Raw genomic sequence first — 20910 nt, 5'->3', positions numbered from 1 at the left:
CTTTCTTTAACGGGGGATAATCAATGACAAGAAAGAAAACAAATCCACCCAATGAGAACAGCCGACCAAGAGCGTACGTTTTGCATTTCAAGAATTCATAATCCCAGCAGACAGGGAGTAAGGGGCATAACACAGGACAGCATAACGGATAGATAGCGATATGGATAATATCGTATAACAGCGGTAGGTAGTCCAGGAAACGCCCGCGACTTCCGGAACGATAATGATTATAATCCGTCTCAAAGAGTCAGGCCTCTCCTCCCCACCATTGTCTAAACACTGAACACATGTACACTGTATTTGAAGAAGGCAGCGGCGGATTGGAACTAGTAGTGGCCTACTGCACATCCATGCCCCGCTGCAGCGACGATTCCAGATCGTTGTGGTGGCCACCGCCTGCGGCGAGCGCTTCCTGGGGCTTCGGTTCCTCCGTCTTCCATCCGCCTTGTTGGTTGTCGGGGATGGGCACGTTGGTCTGCTGGGCAATCTGCTGCTGCTGCGCGGCGGCCTGCGCCTGCGACTGCTGCCGGACCAGAGCCCGGAAGCGCACTACCTCGTCGTAGATCATGTGGCGCATCTCCTGCACGTCCTCGACCACCTCAAAGTGGAAGTCGAAGGTCGTCGGGCAGGTGGGCTCATCCGAGGCGTCGTGCCAGATGTGCAAGTAAGGATGCTCAAGGGCCTCCTCAACCGAGATACGCGACGTCGGGTCGAACGCAAGCATGCGATCGAGCAGGTCGAGAGCATCGGGGTTGGCGTTGGGGAACAGGCGCTGGAAGGGGATCTTGGGCATGAACGGCAAGTTGCGAACGTACTCCTGCGCACGAGGTGAGCCGATGCGGCTCAGAGTCTCCTCGTTAGGAGTACCCAGATAGTGGAGAATCTGGTTAAGCTGGTCGACATAGTCACGGCCCTTGAAGAAGGGCCGGCCACCCAGCAGCTCGGCCAGAATGCAACCCACGGACCAAACATCGACTGGGCATTGATCAGCTACAGCGCCGGGGTATGGGGGGGGGGGGGGGTTATCAGGGACACATACTGGCTTTCGTGTAGCTCTGGAAGCTCAGCATGATTTCCGGCGCACGGTACCATCTTGTGGCGACATATTCCGTCATGTATCCTGCATTCTCCTCCGGGTCGATGGAGAAACCACGGGCCAAACCGAAATCGCAAATCTTCAGCTCGCAATCGGCGTTGACGAGAAGGTTTCCGGGCTTCAAATCACGGTGCAGAACGTTGGCCGAATGGATGTATTTGAGACCGCAGAGGATTTGGTAAATGAAGGATTGGAAATGGGCGTCGGTGAGGGGTTGTCCGGAGCGAATGATAGCGGCCAAATCGCACTCCATCAATTCTAATAAAATATGAAGTTAGCAGCAGGAAGAGAAACCGTAGGTACAGAAAGAAGCCTCACCCTCGTACAGGTACGTTTCGTTGAAGTTGTCCGGGCGGGGAATGTCCATGTCATACAAGCAAGTGATCTAAGCCATCTTCACGTCAGCCTCGAGGCTCGGAGCAATCATCGGAAGGAATGGAAATAATAACGCACGTTACGGTGACCTCTGAAGTGCTGGAGCAGCTTGATCTCTCTCAAAGCGCGCTTGGCGAGGATCTTCTTGCTGAAAACGTTGGTGACCTTCTTGATGGCGACACCCTCACCGGTGTGAGCATTTGTCGCGGCGCTGATATTGTTAGGACAATGAGTTCCATGAAAAGCGAAAACGAAAGCTCCAGGATGAGTGACTCCATCGGAGAATATCAGACCTACCAAACAATGCCGTATGCGCCCTGGCCCAGCTCCTTGGTGACATTGTAGCGCTCATCGACGATAAAGTCCTGGTTGAAGACCTTGAAGATCTTGCGACCCTGCAAGTCGGCCATGATAAAACACTCGTACAAAGGAGAACACAAACAAGAAAGATAGTAAAAGAAAGAGGAAGCGAGACGAGGGAAGGCGGGGGGGAAGTAAAGGGGAAGTTATGGAGGCCGAATGGGGAGAGTCGATGAGGTAGGGAGAGAGTTGTTCCGATGGATGGCACCAGGTGGGGTAGTGACTGAGTTAAGTCAGTTAATAGTAGCAAAATAGTAGGCGCTGGGCTGGCCCGGCGGTGCGTTTTGGAGACTCTTTTCTTTTTCCCTGGTGGATTTAGGCGTCTCTCTTTCTCTCTCTGACTCTCACAGAGAAAATTCCCTCCGGCTTTGGTTGCTTTTTCTTTTTCTTCTTTTTTTATTTATCTTTTTCTCTTTGTCACTTTTTACCAGACAAGCTCGGCGGGTTGAAAGTACAGAACCAGTCAATCAATTCACCAGGAATGGCGTCTGTCAGGCCGTCGTCTGGGTCAAGCGCCCCGCCAATGTCTGGGAGGGTCTGGATTTACTCTGAAACAGGAGAAGCTGTAATTGCGGGATCAGCAGAGACACGGCAAGACTGGCTTGAACAATAATAATAATAATGTCAACAGGCTGAAGCTGAAAAAGAAGAAGAAACGAGAGACTATTGATACCCACCACCGACAGGAGAAAGCAACAGAACCTGGGAGATGGAGTTCGTTGAAAGTGACGAGGTGTGACGGGCAATGCACATTGCTTTCTGATTGGACCCTGCGAAGCGCGCGGTTTGCAGCAATTGAGGGGAACCGTTCATAGTCGGAGATGCAGGAGGAGTTGCAGCCCATAGGAAGACAGCAATGTAATGCAACGGATTAGCGACCATTGGTCTCCATAACGGCGTCGCGAGGATGTAAACTGCAGGAGCCTCTACGGAATACTTCATACAACAAAGTGGGTTCCGTTCAACGGGTCCATCGCGATCTGCTCCGATGATCTGGTGCCTGAGGCACACTCTACATCTTCCACTCCAAGAAAGATAGTCTTCAATCATCACATCTTCTGGGAGAAGAATCTGTATACGGTATCTTACATATTGATCTATTTCTCTCTCTACGTCTATGTTATCTAATCAAACAGTCATCTTATGCGGCATGGTTCCAAACCACTTCCAACACCTCCACCTCCTCAGGTGTCACCTCATGCACATAAACCTGCCTCACTCGATCCTTCTCCTGCACTACATCTCTCATCCGAAATGAAATCTTCTTTTCATCCTTGCGGCGTAATGGTCCCAGACTGTAGGTAAACGGGTTCGGACCAGTATACTGGCTAGCATTCCAGGTCTGCTCCATGGCCAAGGGATCGTCTGACACGGTCGAATACTTGATCACGGAGAACCCATTGACAAGATACCACTCATCTTGTAAGAGCCACCTGTGGAGCAAACACTCCTCGCCACAGATGCTGGACGCCTTGCTGAGAGCCGCCATATCAGCCTGGAACCAAGACTTCCAATGATGCACCGAGAGAGGCTGAGCCCGCCCAGCCTCGTAAAATCCCGACGCATCTCCCCGGAGATCCAGCTGGAAAAGATCTCGCTCCCACGAGAGCTTAGTATTCGTGTGCTTATAGATGCACTGCGAGAGCATGTGGTCACCACCCCCTTTGAATACGTAGCATTCATCGAACCACGGCTGGAGTTGCTCGAGAAGCGGAATGGATAGGAAGATCCCTGCACCACCATATGCCATGTAGCCACTACTGTACATCTGCTGCAAATCCTCCGTCACAGCACCGACATACTGGGGCATTGAGGCATCGTAGGTGGCCAACCGATCCACCAGCCGGGTCATTGACGGGAAGAACGTATCATCATCCATCATCACCACCCACTGAGTGGACTTATCCTTGTGCTTGTACAAGTACTGCACCAGATAGAAGTATCGATCCAAGCGCTCATTATCTTCCTCGACGATGGTAAGCCGAATTCCCAGCGCCTGCGCCCGTCTCTCAGCCTCCTTCTTTTGTCCCCCACTATCCACCACAGCCAAAATCTGCGCATTGGTTCCCGCAGCCCAATGCGCAAACGCATCCAGGGAGTCAATCAAGCGATCAATCGATGTAGAAAGGCCGAATATGATATGAGATGCGTCCGGGGGTGCACTGGGCTGAGGCCCCTCGATGGTCACGGTGGCAGTACATTTTTCCGGCGACAGGTTCTCTCGATGGGCTTCGGTGTCTAGGTGTACGGTGCGAAACTTCGGAAAGCGCGTGCTCAGGGTATCCGCATAACCAGTGAAGTTTTCCGTAGGTGTCACGGCTATCTCGAGCCTAGCATATTGTACTGTGGCGGTACTGGAGTATTGTCGGAGAAGATCGAGATCCACAAAGCAAGGATTGGTGTCATCGGGTGAAGCTAGGGAAGGACTGGACTCGAGATCGGGAATTGGAGCAACATAGCTAGGTCTGGAAAAGAAGAATAGTATGAAGCCTGCGGAGAAAAAGGCCGCCGCGATGATTAGTGCCGACGCCCTTGATTGGCGCCATGACCGACGGTGCAACGGCGGAGCCATCATGGATCAGTCATGACGGTGATGCGATTGAGTCTTCCCGTACGCGAGATTGTGTGCACCACAAGGATCATCCTCACCCCGGTCAGAAAGGGCGTGATTCAGTCCTCAGGGAGTGGAAGTTGGGTTGGGAAGAAGTAAAACGTGGTACATTAAGTCCGAATAGTCTGGCTCGCGTTTCGGGAATGGACGGTCGGACATCCGAAACGCAATCGGCGGCCAGCCCTTGGGGCCGGACTTTACCCCCTTTCTTAGGAGATCAATTGCTTTCTTAAGTGAAAATAATTCATGGATTGAGGCTCAGTTAACAATCAACAGCTAGCTCTAACGCCCTTGCAATTCTAAACAATATCCTCTGCCGCCATATACGTGAACTTTTATCCCGAAGGCTATAGATACTCAATCACCGTAGAAACACAGCATCACGCAGCGCTGGCTTCATCTTAATTTCCTGGTCTAATCACTCATCTCTGCCCACATCGCCTCTTATGCGATCTAGTATCTAAATCATGGTATATTGACACGTAGATCTCGTAGCACGTAATTCAGTACCCGCGATGCAAACGATCAGATGCAAGAAAAATGACGTTCCACTTAGAGAGCGTTGACCAGTCTCCGCTCCTTTCTCAGGACCCGGAGCTTCTCGCGGACCTCGTCGAGAGGAATCATTACGCCCTGTTTCTGGGTGGCAGGGTCATCACGGTTACGGATGTTGACCGTACGGCTCTCCTTTTCGGAAGCGCCAACAACTATTCCAGGTTATCAGCGCAGGTCCAAGAGAAGCAGGGATTCAGATGTTACTTACCGAAGATGAAGTTGTATTGTTGAAGCTGTCCAGTGCGGATCTTCTTCTGCATGGTGTTGCCGCTGAGGTCGATGTCCACGTTCAGCTTATCGCCGCGGAGAATCGTCTGCAACTCCTCAACGTAGTCGTTGACAGCAGGCATGACAGGCACGATTAGGATCTGACGAGGGCTGATCCAGAAAGGCCACTTGCCACCGAAGTGCTCGATCAAAATTCCAAGGAAACGCTCAAAACTGCCGATGATAGCACGGTGGATGACAACCGGGCGAGCACGGCCAGGACCAGGCTCGTTGGGCTTGGCCTCGCCCTCCTTAGCGGCATCAGCAGAAGCCTTCTCGTTGCTCATGTACTCGAGCTTGAAGTTGATGGGAGCCTGGTAATCAAGCTGGATGGTGGCACACTGGAACTCTCGCTTGAGGGCGTCAGCGATGGTAATATCGATCTTCGGACCGTAGAAGGCACCATCACCCTCGTCGATGGTCCAGTCATTGCCCTTGAACTTGGTCATGGCCGCCTTGAGCTGCTCCTCTGCGTAGTTCCAGGTCTCGAGCTCACCAAGATACTTCTCAGGCCGGGTGGAGAGCTTCAGCTTGAAGGTGAAGCCGAAAAGGCCGTATATGGACTGCAGGAAGTCGAACAGACCCTCGATTTCAGACGTGATCTTTGCAGTGTTAGCTTCGGATGATTCAAAAGGGTGCGATCCCGATCGTGAAAACTCACCTGGTCTTGGGTACAGAAGATGTGAGTGTCATCCTGCTGGAACTTGCGAACACGGGTGAGACCGCTCAGGGCTCCGGATGCCTCGTTTCTGTGCAGGACACCAAAGTCCGCGATTCTCAGAGGAAGCTCTCTGTAACTTCTCTCGCGGTGGCCGAAGAGCACAAAGTGACCGGGACAGTTCATAGGCTTGAGAGCCCACTCCCTCTTCTCGACATCAAGCTTGAACATGTCATCCTTGTAGTGAGCCCAGTGACCAGAGGTCTTCCAGATGCCGACATCATACATGTTGGGAGTCTGAACCTCCTGGTAGCCGCGCTTACGGTACTCGGAGCGCAGTAGGGATTGGAGGGCGTTGAAGATCTTGGTACCGTTGGGCAGAAGGAAAGGGCATCCTGGAGAAACCTCGTCGAAGAAGAACAGCTCTTGCTCCTTACCGATCTTAACGTGGTTGCGCTTCTCAGCCTCCTCCAAGAACTTCAGGTGCTCTGACATCTGCTTCTTATCGGGGAAAGCAACACCGCGGATACGCTGCAGAGAGTCGTTGGACTGGTCACCGAGGAAATAGGCGGAAGAGTTCTTTCAAGTGTCAGCCGAATATTTGTGAGGTATAGATTCACTATGATACACACCTGCATGATCTTGAAGGTCTTGACCTTGCCGGTGCTCTGGATATGGGGACCTCTGCACAGGTCGACCAAGGTACCACACCGGTAGACAGTGCTCTTCTCTCCGGTGACGAGCTTGTCGATGTAGTGCAGCTTGTACTTGCTGTACGCGAACATCTTCTTGAGGTTCTCCTTCGTAACCTCCAGTCTATCGAAACTCTGCTTCTCCTTGAAGATGCGGTTGGCGTGGCGGTCCAACAACGGCCAATCGGTCTCTCTGACGACGCGGCTATTTCACTATCAGTATAACTCTTCCGCATTATCTCACCCAAACTTACTTGTCCGGCATGGCCATGTCATAGAAGAAACCCTGGGGCGTGGGAGGACCGTGGGACAAAAGACATCCATATTCGCATTCACAAGCCTCACCCAGACAGTGAGCGCTAGAGTGCCAGAAAACCTCCCTACCCTCCGGGTGATCGAAGGGGACATAAGAAACGGTGCAATCTCCCTCAAGCGGACGGCTCAGATCCCACAGTTCCTTTCCAACCCTCGCGAGAACAACATTGGCGCTCAACTCTTTGGGCACGTTCTTCAGAAGCTGTGCGGGGGTGGTCTCCCAGGCGTTTGCGGTGACATCGATGGAGTTTCCGTCTCCAAGCTCGAGGTTGACCTTGATTTCGGGGTGGGGCTTGTTCTTGAGTTCCTCGAGGTATTGTTGCCAGAGTTCTTCGAAGAAGTTGTTACGTTCGACAATGAAATCGGGGAGCCCGTCACCTGGCGCATTCGAAGGTTAAAAGAGGGGTTTGGGAAGCGTATGGCGGGGCAGGCAGTGGCTCACCAGCAGGTTTGGCGTCGGCCGCCGACCGGACGGGAAGGTCCTTTGCGCCTTCAGAAGACATTTTGTATCCAGAAGCGTCTGAAGAACGACCTGGGAGTTTTAGACCTGGGGAAGAGGGGCAGGGCCAGCAACGATGTCTGACTCAGTATCTCTACGGAATCGGACGATCATGAAACGCAAATCGACAGTGAGGGACCGAAGGCGGTGAGCCACGTGACAGAAAACTGCCCTTGCGGCTAGCGACACTTTACCGTTTCGAGCTTCCCACCATTTGAAAACTTCTCCGGACTCCGAGATCCAGGTCGACCGCATCAACAGCAATTAAACATGTCTTTCCGTGGAGGCCGTGGCGGTTTCGGTGGCCGTGGAGGTGAGCTCAAGCAACATTAGAGGTCGATCGCAGTGCTGGGTATGAGCTAACGAAAATTTCGTCGGATAGGTCGCGGAGGTTTCCAGCAACCTCTCGGTCCCCCTGCCCAAGTTCTGGGTAATTATACGCCAAAATGCGATTGGAGTGTTTGGGACTAACGCGGAATAACTAGAGATGGGAACTGTCATGCATTCTTGCGAAGGCGAGATGGTTTGCGAATCCATCAACCCCAAGATTCCTTACTTCAACGCCCCCATCTACCTCGAGAACAAGGTATGCTCGACTCAGTTGCTCTCCGCAAATTCGCGATGCGCTAACGCAATTCTTCAATAGACCCCTATCGGCAAGGTCGATGAAGTCCTGGGCCCTATCAACCAGGTCTACTTCACCATCAAGCCCCAGGAAGGAATTGTCGCGACCTCCTTCAAGCCTGGTGACAAGGTCTACATTGGTGGCGACAAGCTCCTTCCCTTGGAGAAGTATGTTGCATGCTGTTGTTGATCATGATAAAAACATGTCTAACTTTGCAAAACTAGGTTCCTTCCCAAGCCCAAGCCCGCTCCCGGTATGATATCGCTCACTTCGCGCGACAATTCTATGTGCTTGATCCTAACCAGAATACAGGTGCTGCCAAGCCCAAGAGAGCTGGCGGTGGTGCCAGAGGTGGTCCCATGCGCGGCGGCCGTGGTGGTGGCCGTGGTGGCCCCATGCGTGGTGGTCGCGGCGGCGCTCCCAGAGGACGTGGTGGTCCCCGGGGTGGTGGCTTCCGTGGTGGTGGCGGTGGTGGTTTCGGCGGTGGTTTCTCGAGGGGTGGTGGCAGAGGAGGACCTCGTGGTGGAGGCTTCCGCGGACGGTAGACAGTCTCTGTCTTGCCTGGTAGTACTGTCTTCTTACGGCGTTATGGGAAACGGGAGCTTTTACAGGAATTTATTTGTCTCTATATTCTTGTGCATCCTAGGAAAAATTTGCTGCTTCTCTGTACGCAGAGGCTGTCGTGAATCTCAGCCATCCAATTCATGTATTGCTACGATCGATTATGCGGAATATTGTTCTTTCATTATTTGTTTCCGGTCTTCGAAGAAGCCATAAAATGCCTATATGACTGGATGGCAAATGTGGCGCAGTAAACTTTTCAGCGATGGTCTAGAGTGGCTAGTGTCCGTGTGTGGCGCATGACAACACCGCCTTGCAATGACGTCTGGCCACGCTTGTGCCGTAGAATCTGTGCGCCTGTCAACACTTCTGAAGACAGCTGCCTAGTACCATTGCATCATTTCTTTCCTATCCCCGCAACCTGTTCTCGAATATATCCAACGTATACCACTACTTCGATTGTTTGTCCCGCGAGAATCTTCCTTTCGTCAAATTCACCTGAGCATGTCTCGCAGAGTTTCTGCCATGCCGTCAAATACTTCCACAACTAGCGGTGTTCCACCTGCGGGTGACGGTGGTGAGCCTGCATCCCTGCGACAAGATCCTTAAAGCTTGGGAAGCTAAATGGTAGCAGCTCAAGAAAAGCAAAAGATGCTTCTCTCTTCCGAAACAGGTCACTTTAGCATGATCAGGTCAGCCATTGGGAGTTCGTTGCTTTGAATTCGACCACTTCACTTACACAATTACGCACATCAGGGCCCTGCATCTTGCTGATCTGGTAACTGAACTCAACGGTAATATACCAGATCCTCCCTCAGACGCGTTCATATCCTGAATTATCCATTCGCTGACACCCATTATAGGATTCTGTGGAGGCAAGCACAAATTTTCTCCTTCCTTCGAGCCCGAGGACCCGGAACTAACCGTCCATAAACAGTGATGTCCGTCTTCTCCTCGATGCGTTACTGTCTTGGTGACCCTCGCGATTTTGGCGCAATTTGGGCTGCTCTGATATTCATGCCCTTTGGGCTGTTCTTCGACTTCATGGATGGACGAATTGCTAGGTGGAGGAAGAAATCGTCACTAATGGGACAAGAACTCGATTCACTGGCCGATTTGGTATGGTCCCCTACTTCACTTGTCACGAGGTTCTTTCGCTCATTGTTCGTTTTCTGTGTTCTAGATTTCCTTCGGAATGGCACCTGCCGCAGCAGCTTTTGCGCTCGGAATGCGCACCAGCCTCGACCACCTGCTCCTCTCCTTCTTTGTTCTGTGCGGCCTGACACGATTGGCCCGGTTCAACGTGACTGTTGCTGTTCTGCCGAAAGACAAGTCCGGAAAGTCGAAGTACTTTGAGGGCACCCCCATCCCGACCACATTGTCGATTACCTTTTTCCTGGCCTATTGTGTCTCAAAAGACTGGGTACTGGAAGATCTACCCCTTGGCCTTGTAGCCCAGGGCACAGCGTTCGAATTCCACCCGCTGGTATTACTGTTTGTTTTGCACGGCTGCCTTATGGTCAGCAAAACGCTGCATATCCCTAAGCCTTAAATGCAGGGAGAGCCGAACGGGCAATCAGGCACTTGTCCGGATCAGGATTCCCAAATGTGATAGAGACGTCTTTTTACGAGCAATATACACCACGGGAGACCGGATAATAGGGAAAGAAAAAAGTATGGTACGATGTATCTGTGGAAGATAACGCAGTTGTCACAGAAATGAAAATAAATTGCATATGTTGCATAGTGTCTTGTCCTTCGTCTTCAGCAAGTATCGGGGTTGGTATTTGTATACAGGATATTATCTACCTCTAGCTTATTGCAATGACGATACCTTATAGGTTTATAGTATGGCGATCCTTGTTATGTCATCATGCAGCAGCTACGCAATGTTTCTTGCTTTGTCCTAAATACTGAGCATGTTCCGAAGATCAAGAGCGGCTAAACAGATAGGGAAGACACAACTTTGATACTGTTATAGATTGTTTTGGAGAAAACTATCAAGTGTGCGAATGGTTGTAGCATTGGATGTTTACTTCATGACCAAGTACATGCTCAGATTCATGCAGGAAACATCACCTAAATACATATTCGTAGAGGATATAACGGTGCAGCTTGCAATAAGCTCCAAAGTAGGAATCCGAAGCCCAACGAACTGATCATCCATCCACATCCGATATTCATATAATCGATGTGTCATATAATCGAATTAAAGATACCACATGACCTACCAGATATGGAGGGAAGACCAACGCACGCCGAGTCCGAAATCATGGGGGAACCGTCCCTCTCGTGTTGATAAGCAGATCAGGAAGTTAGACGATGGAGCCGATGGCCACTCAAGCCCTCTGTGGAGGTTCTAGCCTGCCAACTTCGACCTACTAATATTATAGAACAAGATGTCTTAGAACTCCCCTACGCTCTCAATGATCAGCAAGATACAATGATCATCATAAACATTTCCTTACCATCCCGCCAAGCAGCAAAGTGAAGAAGCAAAAGAAATGGAAGTCAGTCAGTCACCAAGACCAACCCTACCTCACCCCCCGAGTCAGTCATGGTCACACACACACACTCAAAAACCAAGTGAGACCCTTGAGGCTATCGTTACCAGGTCAAGTTCCCCAATGATTCATCCGCGTGTTCCCTCAGCCAACCCAGTTAATTATTATTGTGTATCTAGAGCCGAGATTTCCCTTTTTCTTGGCAAAGCAATAGAAAATCCTGCGCTATTGTCTCTTGCGCGTTCACGATTGGGTCTATCATTGACGGAACTTTTAAAAATGGAAACCCCGGGAGAGACATCGTGGATCCTGGTGACACGTTCTAGACCCCTCGGTCAGGATTTCACTTTGAGTTGGGCCTTTTTTCTACTGGGTCGCTTTGACTCACTCATTTTGCTTGCTCGCTCGCTCGCTCGCTCACCGTCTCTGGCTAAATGGTAGGACCTCTTGGTAGTCGGAGGTGGGTGGTATCCGGTGAGGCCGAGAAAAGGCGTTAAGTGGTGAATTGTCGGCAGTGCCGGTGATCTTCTTTCCTTTGCCCTGCGGATGGATGGATAGATGGGGTTGTGGTGTTTATAGTTTCTATTCCTACAATATTATTCCTCGTCATTTACTACTAGTAGGTGGGAATTGGTCTTTGTTTTGCTTGCTTTTTTTTCCCTCTTTTTTTTCTTGCTCTTACCTTAATCCTTTCCCGGTGTATCCGTACTATTTTGGGAGTGCTGACAATAGGTGGATGGTGTTCGAGTAAGTAGTCGAGCCTTGCCAGTGCAAGCCAGTGAAGTGGAAAATCTACAGCCATCGCAGCATACATAGACAAAACCACGACAGGCACCTCGGAGAATGCTAAATTTCAGATGCCCGTTCCTATTAGGCCTGGAATGATGGAAAAAGAACGGACGATAAGCTTATTCGGCATGTGAAGAAGGATTGCTGCTGCTGCTGCTGCTCCATACTTCTAGAATTCCTCCCATGGGCCCGCGGGAAACGGAACAGTTGATCGTGCATGTTCGTTCCCATCTTCAAAATAAAACTTGTGGGTATGTAATTGGTGGCGAAAGATCAAGCATCTTCCTTCCACACGCGCTCTAAAGGAGTAATAGTAGTAAAAAGTAAAAGCAAGATGCACGATGTAACGGGACATGTGTCTACTTTCCTGTAGAATGGGCGGCAAGAAGTCGCCGGTTGTTTCCTATTGAACATAGTAAGTAGTCTCCGACCGAAGGAGTCGTCATCAGTTGCACTTTCCCATTGCCCATCAATCAATCAATCAATCAACCTCCTGCAACTGGATCAGCCCATTACAATTTATCAGCAACTGAATTTTCCTGGTCGTCGAGAAAGCGCCGTGATTCCAATTGCCTGCATAGAGTCTTGCAGATATACGCGTCAAGGGGGGTGGGAGCGGAGAACCCTTGCGTAGATACATACTACTACTCAAGCGGTGTTTACATACTTAGTATACAACACTTACTAACTACTTATTCTTTTTCATTTTTTTTACGGGGCGCAGGCTGCACTTCTGCAGGGGTTCCAAAGGTCCCACTATCTACCGCGCGCCCACCGCACCCCGGAAACGACCCGACCGTCTTGAACCATCGGAACCATTCCAGTCGCAGGTTGGTAATGATGCAAGAGGATCTCCCTCAACCGAAACAGTGATGTGGCAAATGAAGCTCTGATACGTAGAGCATAAGTGCGTTGTGTCGCGTTGTAAATCGCTACCCACTATTGAGTATTGACTGCTTCAACGGTAAAGCCAAGCACGAGGTAACTCGAACTCTTTTTTTCTGACTCGAAAGAGGAGAAGGGCCCGCCGGTCGCTAACTAGATTACTATTAACCAACAAACTGGAAGCACTCGAGTCCGTGACGGCGTGCATAGCGTCCCCCAAGCAGCGATATCCCATTGGGTAGATATGCGGATCAAGGATCAAAAAGGATTAGCTTGGATGCTCTCAGCGACTGTTGGAATTGCGATGCGATGATGGGCCCCGGAGTTTGGGCGGTTAATCGACTCCCCTGACCAGTGACATCCTCCGCCGTTCGTCCTCGAGGTGTGTCGGCTCCAAAATTTGGGGCAGAAGGCACACACTCCTCACTACTGACGGTTGTATCTGATGCTACTAGTAGATGCGTAGTTGGTTTACGTTCTTGTGTCTCGAGATGGATGACGCAACGATTCAGAGTCCGAACACATTATTGACGCCAGAATCAATTCCATTACCTAGTGGTTTGGCCGGACATCTCCTTACAAGTAAGTGGGCAGGGGAAAACTTCGCGCTGCCCGTCATGCAGTCATGCAAGGATCGGTACAAATGAAACCTCGTACAACTCATCATTAGTCAGTCGGATTTGGAAAAAGTCCATCGTGGAGCAGGCGTTTCTATCGATATTCAATGGCTGGTGCCAGCACCCGAGCAGCAGCAGCAGCAGCGTTGTTACTACTTGCTGAGTTTGAACGGGTGAGTTTGCGCGAGGCTTGTGTCCTCGTAACAGAGGGTATCAGTGCCCGAGGTCGTACCGAGGATCTTTACTATTTATAAACCTCTTTCCGGGCAAAATTCGAGTTGCTTCTTCCAATTTTGGTCGTTTTCCATTTCTTTATGTTTTTTTTTTCCCAGTTGGGTACGTGTATTTGTCTTGCCGGAGGTGCTGAATGATAATGATCGTAAGGGACAGACAGATGTTCAGTAGGGAAGATGCATGGAATGTCGAAGTAGCCATATGGAGATTACATGAAGGTAAAGGGAAAGGAAAATATTCTCGCCAACTAAATCACAAGATGCTGGTATGTGCCTAGTATGTATGAGTCGAGTCGCACATTTCATGCCTTTCGAGTTCCGACCGCGGCATCAGACGGAAGGAAGGAAAGTATGTTATGGAGGAGTTGAGACGAAGGGTAAAAAATCCCCCAAAAAACGCCTGAGCATGTGCCTATTTTCTTCCCATCCCCCCTCTTTGTATGGGTAAATATACAGCGCCGCCACCAGTCATCATGCCCGCCCACCCCATGACCGGGTGGATTGGGGAGGGGGGGATGAATTAGTTAGTGCATGCCAGCAGCAGCTCCAATTGTAATTGTGCCGCCCGTGTGGCCCAGAATGGAAAGGGATGAGCCCTGCCCCTGGACGGGTCTGCTGATGTAATATGATTCAAGATATATGATTGGATAGAAGGGACAGGTACGCGGGACATGGTAAATTACCGCCCTGCACATCCAGGGTCAGGTCCCGTCGGGGAACCACCAACAAGAGAACCGCGTCTGGATTCACGCCCTGCCATTGGGGGAGAAGGCAGGGAATGGATGGGAATGATGCTCCTCCCTCACGCTTTGTTTGTCCCTTTTTTTATTTTTTTTCGACCGTCTCAGTAGGGGAAACTTTAGTACGCGGGCGAACTCAGCAGTCACTAACTAACTAACTAACTACCTGGTGCTGCAGACAGGCAGGCACACACAGGCCCCCCTCTCTCCCCTTCTCCTCTTGTCTCTGACGGAGGTACACAGTAATACTACTTACTTACTTACTTACTAGTACTAGTTCACCCGTCAGTGCGTCGCTTAATGCCTTCCCAGTCCAATCCTCCGCCTCTGCAGTAGTCACCCTGTTGTGTCCCAGGAAGGAGTCTGTCAATCGTTTCTGTCGCCTTCCCCTTCCCTGACCCTCTTTTCTCTTTCCTGCTTTCAACCCAGTCGCTCTTTTTGGCCTTCTATTAGGACATTATTGTTTTTGTGCAATTTTTTATTCCTATTTTCATTGGATTTTCATTTTTCCAACTCTTCATACTACTACTCTCGCTTCTTCAGAACTGTTGTGGCCCCTAGGTCGAGCTTCTATTATCTGGATAACTCGAATCTATCGCGAAGGGCCATAATAGAATCTCCCTGTTGCTGTGGGTGCGAATTTACCCTTGGCCGATTTCCCTTCCTGAACCGCCCGTTCAGGCACGCTCATTAAACTCTTCCCGACAGAAAGGGGTGCTTGAAACGACCGGTCCAAAGGGCCCTTCCCCGCCAGGGACCGCTTACCCCCAGGACAGACACCACACTCTTTCATCGCTATCTTTACTCTAATCCTCACCTACTACCATCCTCTGACCCTCTACTGTCGGTCTATACCCCGACCAGTTCTCCACGTCAAGGCCTGGTCCCATCTACGTCACTCGTCCTCAACGTCGGCCCTTGCAAGCAAACTATCCGTACTCTTCCACTACCCCGGAGGACCGTCGCGACACGTCCAGCTCGAGGACATAGGAGTGAGAAAAGACCACCAGGACTATCAACTTTGAAAGTGGCTCTGAGAGGTTCAAAGGGTTACGCAGGTCGTCCCTTATTCTTCGATCAACCTCCCTCGCTGTATCTTTGAGGTCACTTCTCGCCAAACTCACAACCAACCCTTACCCCTTGGGATCCTTTCTTACGTCGACCATGTACCACACCACGAAATCATTCACGATGCGGTCGGCTCTTGCAGCCTCAGCCCTTCTCCTATCCATCAGTCTGCCTGCAACATATGCCTATACCGAGGAATACAATGGCTGTTACTCCGACTCGACGCCACTGAAAGATCAGGGAACCTATACATATCAGAGTGATGGATACTGTCAGAAGCTGTGTTTGAAGGACAACTACTCGGTCTTTGCCCTGCATAACGGACAGGACTGTCTCTGCGGTAACCTGCTACCTGCCTCGTCAGCAAAGGTTGATGACAGCAAGTGTAATACCGCATGTGCCGGCTGGCCTTCTGTGGACTGTATGTTTTCCGGTTTCGGGCCTCAGATGGCACATCTGCTAACGGTGACAATATAGGCGGTGGCAGCAATACTTATTCCGTCTACCTTACTGGCATTGAGAATGACGTCGACCATTATTCCGCCTCGAGCACAAGTACCTCCAGCAGCGACAGCGAAACGTCTACATCATCGACCCAAGAAGCCCATGTCGTCACTAGCTCTGGCACCACACAAACCGTGTATGCAACGTCCGGGACCGATGCGAGCGCATCTGCAACTGCCGAGGGTGCCACTGAAGCTTCAAAGAAGAAGAGCTCAAGTGCCAACACTGCTGCCATTGCAGCAGGCGTTGTCGTGGGTGTCGTAGGAGCTTGTGCTCTTGCTGGCGCTGGCTTCTTCCTGTGGCGCTTCAAAAACCGCAAGTCGCAATACCGTCGTAGTGTTGGTGTGGACAACTATGGCAACCCGATGTCCCAACACTCCATGTCGGATTCCCGTTTCGATGGTGATTTCATGGCGCAGCGCCGTCAGAGCAATGGCAGCATCGATGATGACCAAGACTTCTCTCGTCGCATCCTGCAGGTGGGCTTCACTGAACGATGATCAGATATGAAGAGTTCCGGCTAACAGGTACTAGGTGACTAACCCCGATCGACGCTAGAAGGGATGCGTTCGCCAGCTTCCCATAGACAGCGCCATTTGTGGACCAACATCCTATCTGTGCATGTCTTCAACGATAGAGCCATGCCCTGCCAGAAATTCTCCTACCTTACACAACCTTCGCTTGTCACCATAAATTCACCCTTCACGACAGCTATCCTTTCCCTCCTTTTCTTATTCCTGCTGGACTATACAGCGACCTTGCAATACCAGTGCATGTTTGCAGATAGGATATGATGACCCCTTCAGCCACTGGCTATGAAAAGCACATTCGCTCCATACGTGTGGTATGTGCCGCCCGTGGCGGATAGCAACCCTCCAGGAGCGTTGTTGAGGAAGCCGACCGTGACTTTTACTTTGGTGAGGGCTTGCGGCTCTTCAGAAACAACCAAGTCACTAGCCATTGATGATGGTTATATTTTCGACTTGGCGTTCTCTATCTCATCAAAGGGCTTCTCAAGGTCAAGACTCGACGAGTCGGGCTGAGGTATATCAGTTCAGGATCTCATTTTTGATAAGGCGTTATTTGAAGTGGGCTGTATTCTAGTCGATTACCCTCGTGGACAGCATTTATTTTCCCAAATTTTTTTGTTATTGAGCCGAGAACCCCCCAATTGTTGTATTTCTGCGATGCTTGTTTCTATGGCGGTGGGCCGCGCGTGCTTGTCATGGGTACTACGTACAGTAGCCTTGACTGGAAGATTGTAAGTAATGTGACGGACAGCCCTGTAGTTAATGTGAGGATGAATGTGTACCATGTGCTTGATGCATTGATTATCAGTCAATCATCTTGTAGCTGTAATGATGTTTTTTTATCCTTAGGCAATGACCACATAGACTTCGGGGTTTGGTAGCGTGATGACGATGAATAACGATATTTCTTTCCACAAGTAGGCAGCCATATGATCTCGTCCGATACTATATATTGTTATCGCCGATCATATAATTGGAGTTTTATCCAACCGAATTGATATGGTTGAACTTGTTACTTAGTAGTAACTTTAGTAGTGATTATCCGGACACTACTTAGTACCACAAATATATATTCATCTGCACCTTCACTACCTACGTCAACGGGTAACATCATCTACCATATGTCTATGTGTGACCACGAAGACACGATGTTCAGTATTACTATTAATCCCTGCTTGGAGTCAAATAGTTTCAGGGATACAACTAACTATGACCTGCTAGTAGTTAGTCATCGACAATAATACTTCCCAGATTTGGGTTCATGAGGGAGGGATTGGTGTTCAGTTGCTGATCTTTGTTCTCTTGTGTTAGTATGTGAGTTCATTGTCCCTCTAAGTAATCATAAAGTAAGTAACTACTAACTAAATTGCTCCCTTCATGAGAGTTTATTAGTTGACTTTGGGGGGGGGAAGGTGATGATTCCATAGTACTATATATATATATACGCATACCACTATCTACGTGCTACCTCCAGCGCTAGTAGTCATATACTATATCAACGAGGGATTTATAGTCATCAGGCGTTAGTATGATTATTAGTCAAGAAGATCAGGTACTACGTTGGTTTGGTGTATCCAGTCGCTTTTTTTCTTGGAGCGGGTGTACTTCGCTTATAATGATCATGTATGGGTATGTTATTACACGATTCATATACAGAGTATAGGAGAGGACCATTATGGGTGTTCTTTCTGAGTACTACGTGGATTAGTCGTCGAGGTTAATAGGTAGGATCTGGTTTGGATTGGAGCATGATATATGATAGTTCGGATGAGTAGTATTACGTGGTTTGTGAAGTCTATCTACGTCACAAGATATTAGGAGCAAGAATGATATCAGAATATGATGATGTGTTTCTGGCTAAGTAGCTTTCTGTATTTTGTCTATACGGTAGGAGAGAGTGTCTTCTTGATGCAGTGTGATTGCTTTGATGGATGTAAACACTGCTTGTGATATTGTCGATGAAGTATGCATTCGGAACATGAGAGGACAATGGTTGTGTACGTCACTTACTAAAGGGGAACAAAGAGCCGACCAACAGGATGGCGCGGCCCCGAGGTCTTAGGAATGCGGGGAGGCAGTCTGTTCCGCAAGCAAGTTTGATGCACTTCTTTGTCTGGATATTCTCCGACTTAGCAACTTCTTCACTGCACTTCACCTTGAGGTCCTCTGCATGTCTTCTTGACGAGATACACCGCAAGTGGTGTATGTACATTTTTCATATATATTCCTACCCGCACATACCTGTATAGGAAGGAGACGAAAGGCCTACGGCAGTTATGTCTCGCAGGAACAACATGAATACGAAAAGGGATGTCAATGTCAGTCTGCAGCAGCCCCTGAACGAGTCGGAGTCGGAGCCGGACCGGGCACCGAAAAAATCGAGACTAGAATTCAGCTCCAACGATGGCGATGATAAGCGCAATGGTCTGGACCAGTTCGTGGCCTATCCTATCCACAAGGTCAATCGGCTCTTGGAGCCTGGACCCATTTTGCTTGTGGCGACCGGCTCCATAGCCAACAAGACGCACAACATAATGACAATGGGTTTCCACATGATGATCCAGCACGAAGGACCAACACTTGTCGGTGCCTGCATTGGGCCGTGGGACAAGAGCTATGATAACTTGAAGAAGACGGGCGAATGCGTGCTCGCCATTCCTGCAGTGGAGATGTTGGAGAAGGCCGTTGATATCGGCAACTGCAGTGGGGAAGATGTCAACAAGTGGGTGAATTTTGGAATAACCCCGGTCCCAGCTTCTGATCCTGCATCTGCAGATGGGTTGTGGGATAGAAAAGGGGGTGAGGAAGGGAGAGCACGGGCGCCTTTGGTTGGAGGGAAGGATGTTATAGCCAACATTCAGTGTATGGTTGAGGACCGAGCGTTGGTGGCAAGGTACAATCTGTGGGTGCTGAAGGTGACTGGAGCATGGATCAATAGAGACATGGATCTAGAGTATGGCCAGGGAAGCAGAGACCCAGCAGATGACGACGATCGTGTTGGTGGTGGCAAACGAAGGAAGAGGGAAATGAAGATGGCTCACCATCGCGGAGATGGCCGGTTCGTGATTGACGGAAAGGAAGTCGATTTGAGAGATAGGATGGTCAAGTGGAAGGAATTCCAGGATTAGGCTCGTCAGGGGCAAGATCTGTGTTGTGATCCGCTCATCCATGACCTGCAGCTCGATGTAACAGGATTGCAGTATGCTGACTCGTCTCATACAAGGTATGCACACAATTCTGCCATTGTTTTGGTAAGCAGATGGTAGGGTTTAGAGGCACCGAGACAATTGTGACAAAAGCCCTTGCCTAGTGCATCCTAGTCTGCACAGCTGACATCTTTGCCCTGTTGATAGTGTCATGCTTAAATTGCGATTGCAGGATCTGTGAACGAGTCAGCGGTGAACAGCAACCCAACATGTTGGTTCTGGTTGGTGCCTGTTGGTGGCTGTTCCTGCTACATTGCCCGCATGAAAGTTGGTTACACAGTGGAGGAATACCGATAGTCCATGTGGAGGAGTAGCGATGTCTCAGCAGAAGTGAATGGGGAAGGAACCATACTGGCATGTATCTGTCGAATGACGGCTATGATACACAAGGCGGAATCACCATACTAGTTCGAACAGCGCTCTTCTTCTCGCGTGAAAAGATTATCTGGAATCTTCTAGGGGCAAAGATGCCTCGTGGCAAGTGACCCCGCTGTCTTGCGATCCCTGTCGTATCGAAGTACTGCATGATCGCCGTCGTGCTCACCAGGGGGTGGCTCCGCAGCCAGCACACGTGTAGATGGATGAAACACTCCTGACTGCCATGCAGAAGACTGGGTCCGGGTCGGGGTGCCCGGCATATTAATCCGGGCGCAGTTAATTTGTTCTGCGCACATCATTAGTCGTCGGGTAAAGCCATTGTCTGAATGATTTCTTAGATCATTTGGACTAGTGTTCCCTCGCTAGCAGGGTATTCGTTCCTTCGTGGTTAAGCCCGTAATGGAAAGTGAGCGGCACAGAGCTGCGTGGGAGGGACGACACTGCTAGCTTGGTCTGGTAAGGTGATTCTTCACAAGCTGGTTGTCAAAAAGGTCCTTGATAGTTCGGAGGGAGAACAGGCATATCTGGACCCTGGACAGACCGGCTCATGCTGACACGCAAGGGCCATTTCCAACTGCTCGAGGAAATGCTAGTCTAGCAACTATCGGCTCGCAAACCCATTGACACTTCAGGATACTGTAGCGACTCGCAGTAAGCCGGATGTGGCAGGAGTGAGATCAGACCATGTGGATATCACCCTTTCCAGAGCGCATGGCACCCCTGTCATGGCGCAAAGTAACAGGCCTCGTGGCTCTGTTACCTGTAACAATAGTACAGACTAGGTTGCAGTAGGTTGCGAACTAAAAGCCTGCATGAAGATGTACCTCTCCCAAAGTAGTATC

The 20910-nt window shown here is 50.0% G+C and overlaps 6 protein-coding genes across 6 annotated transcripts; 3 read left to right on the top strand and 3 right to left on the bottom strand.

Moving 5' to 3' along the window:
- Window positions 1-337: 337 nt before the first annotated feature.
- Window positions 338-1881, bottom strand: mpkA (mitogen-activated serine/threonine-protein kinase SLT2; the record flags this gene model as incomplete). The annotated part of the gene is made up of 5 exons (XM_025663687.1): window positions 338-975; window positions 1040-1354; window positions 1415-1481; window positions 1550-1682; window positions 1769-1881. The coding sequence occupies 5 exons, from the start codon at window positions 1879-1881 to the stop codon at window positions 338-340; spliced, it is 1266 nt and encodes a 421-aa protein (XP_025512698.1).
- Window positions 1882-2800: 919 nt separating this feature from the next.
- BO85DRAFT_452221 (glycosyltransferase family 31 protein) lies at window positions 2801-4636 on the bottom strand. Its single transcript, XM_025660769.1, has one exon. It carries the CDS (start codon window positions 4401-4403, stop codon window positions 2973-2975), a length of 1431 nt encoding a protein of 476 aa, XP_025512697.1. The 5' UTR covers window positions 4404-4636; the 3' UTR covers window positions 2801-2972.
- Window positions 4637-4667: 31 nt separating this feature from the next.
- BO85DRAFT_452220 (threonine--tRNA ligase THS1) lies at window positions 4668-7489 on the bottom strand. The gene is made up of 6 exons (XM_025660768.1): window positions 7372-7489; window positions 6869-7307; window positions 6555-6819; window positions 5926-6501; window positions 5206-5866; window positions 4668-5149 (listed from the first exon to the last, which is right to left on the bottom strand). Exons 1-6 carry the CDS (start codon window positions 7430-7432, stop codon window positions 4995-4997), a joined length of 2157 nt encoding a protein of 718 aa, XP_025512696.1. The 5' UTR covers window positions 7433-7489; the 3' UTR covers window positions 4668-4994.
- A 160-nt stretch (window positions 7490-7649) lies between these two features.
- Window positions 7650-10601, top strand: BO85DRAFT_403513 (Gar1-domain-containing protein). The gene is made up of 12 exons (XM_025657230.1): window positions 7650-7741; window positions 7811-7858; window positions 7914-8014; window positions 8075-8220; window positions 8366-8425; window positions 8478-8594; window positions 9118-9191; window positions 9249-9306; window positions 9371-9408; window positions 9478-9489; window positions 9552-9733; window positions 9798-10601. The coding sequence occupies exons 1-12, from the start codon at window positions 7699-7701 to the stop codon at window positions 10164-10166; spliced, it is 1248 nt and encodes a 415-aa protein (XP_025512695.1). The 5' UTR covers window positions 7650-7698; the 3' UTR covers window positions 10167-10601.
- A 4972-nt stretch (window positions 10602-15573) lies between these two features.
- Window positions 15574-16512, top strand: BO85DRAFT_490966 (WSC domain protein; the record flags this gene model as incomplete). The annotated part of the gene is made up of 3 exons (XM_025663686.1): window positions 15574-15871; window positions 15928-16433; window positions 16489-16512. The coding sequence occupies 3 exons, from the start codon at window positions 15574-15576 to the stop codon at window positions 16510-16512; spliced, it is 828 nt and encodes a 275-aa protein (XP_025512694.1).
- Window positions 16513-18778: 2266 nt separating this feature from the next.
- Window positions 18779-19612, top strand: BO85DRAFT_461954 (flavin reductase family protein; the record flags this gene model as incomplete). The annotated part of the gene is made up of 1 exon (XM_025661818.1): window positions 18779-19612. The coding sequence occupies one exon, from the start codon at window positions 18779-18781 to the stop codon at window positions 19610-19612; it is 834 nt and encodes a 277-aa protein (XP_025512693.1).
- Window positions 19613-20910: the final 1298 nt, after the last annotated feature.

The sequence above is a fragment of the Aspergillus piperis genome (assembly GCF_003184755.1).
Source record: "Aspergillus piperis CBS 112811 unplaced genomic scaffold BO85scaffold_18, whole genome shotgun sequence".
Lineage (NCBI taxonomy): Eukaryota > Fungi > Ascomycota > Eurotiomycetes > Eurotiales > Aspergillaceae > Aspergillus > Aspergillus piperis.
Note: the sequence above shows the minus strand (reverse complement) of the source record. Positions and strands in the feature narration are given on the sequence as shown.

Coding starts and splice junctions, on each gene's coding strand:
- BO85DRAFT_452221 (XM_025660769.1), bottom strand. CDS start 4,403: ATGGCTCCGCCGTTGCACCGTCGGTCATGGCGCCAATCAAGGGCGTCG.
- BO85DRAFT_452220 (XM_025660768.1), bottom strand. CDS start 7,432: ATGTCTTCTGAAGGCGCAAAGGACCTTCCCGTCCGGTCGGCGGCCGAC. Junction 7,308..7,371: donor GGCCGACGCCAAACCTGCTG/GTGAGCCACTGC, acceptor CGAATGCGCCAG/GTGACGGGCTCCCCGATTTC. Junction 6,820..6,868: donor GACATGGCCATGCCGGACAA/GTAAGTTTGGGT, acceptor ATAGTGAAATAG/CCGCGTCGTCAGAGAGACCG.
- BO85DRAFT_403513 (XM_025657230.1), top strand. CDS start 7,699: ATGTCTTTCCGTGGAGGCCGTGGCGGTTTCGGTGGCCGTGGAG. Junction 8,426..8,477: donor TGGTCCCATGCGCGGCGGCC/GTGGTGGTGGCC, acceptor CGGCGCTCCCAG/AGGACGTGGTGGTCCCCGGG. Junction 9,307..9,370: donor GGTCACTTTAGCATGATCAG/GTCAGCCATTGG, acceptor TACGCACATCAG/GGCCCTGCATCTTGCTGATC.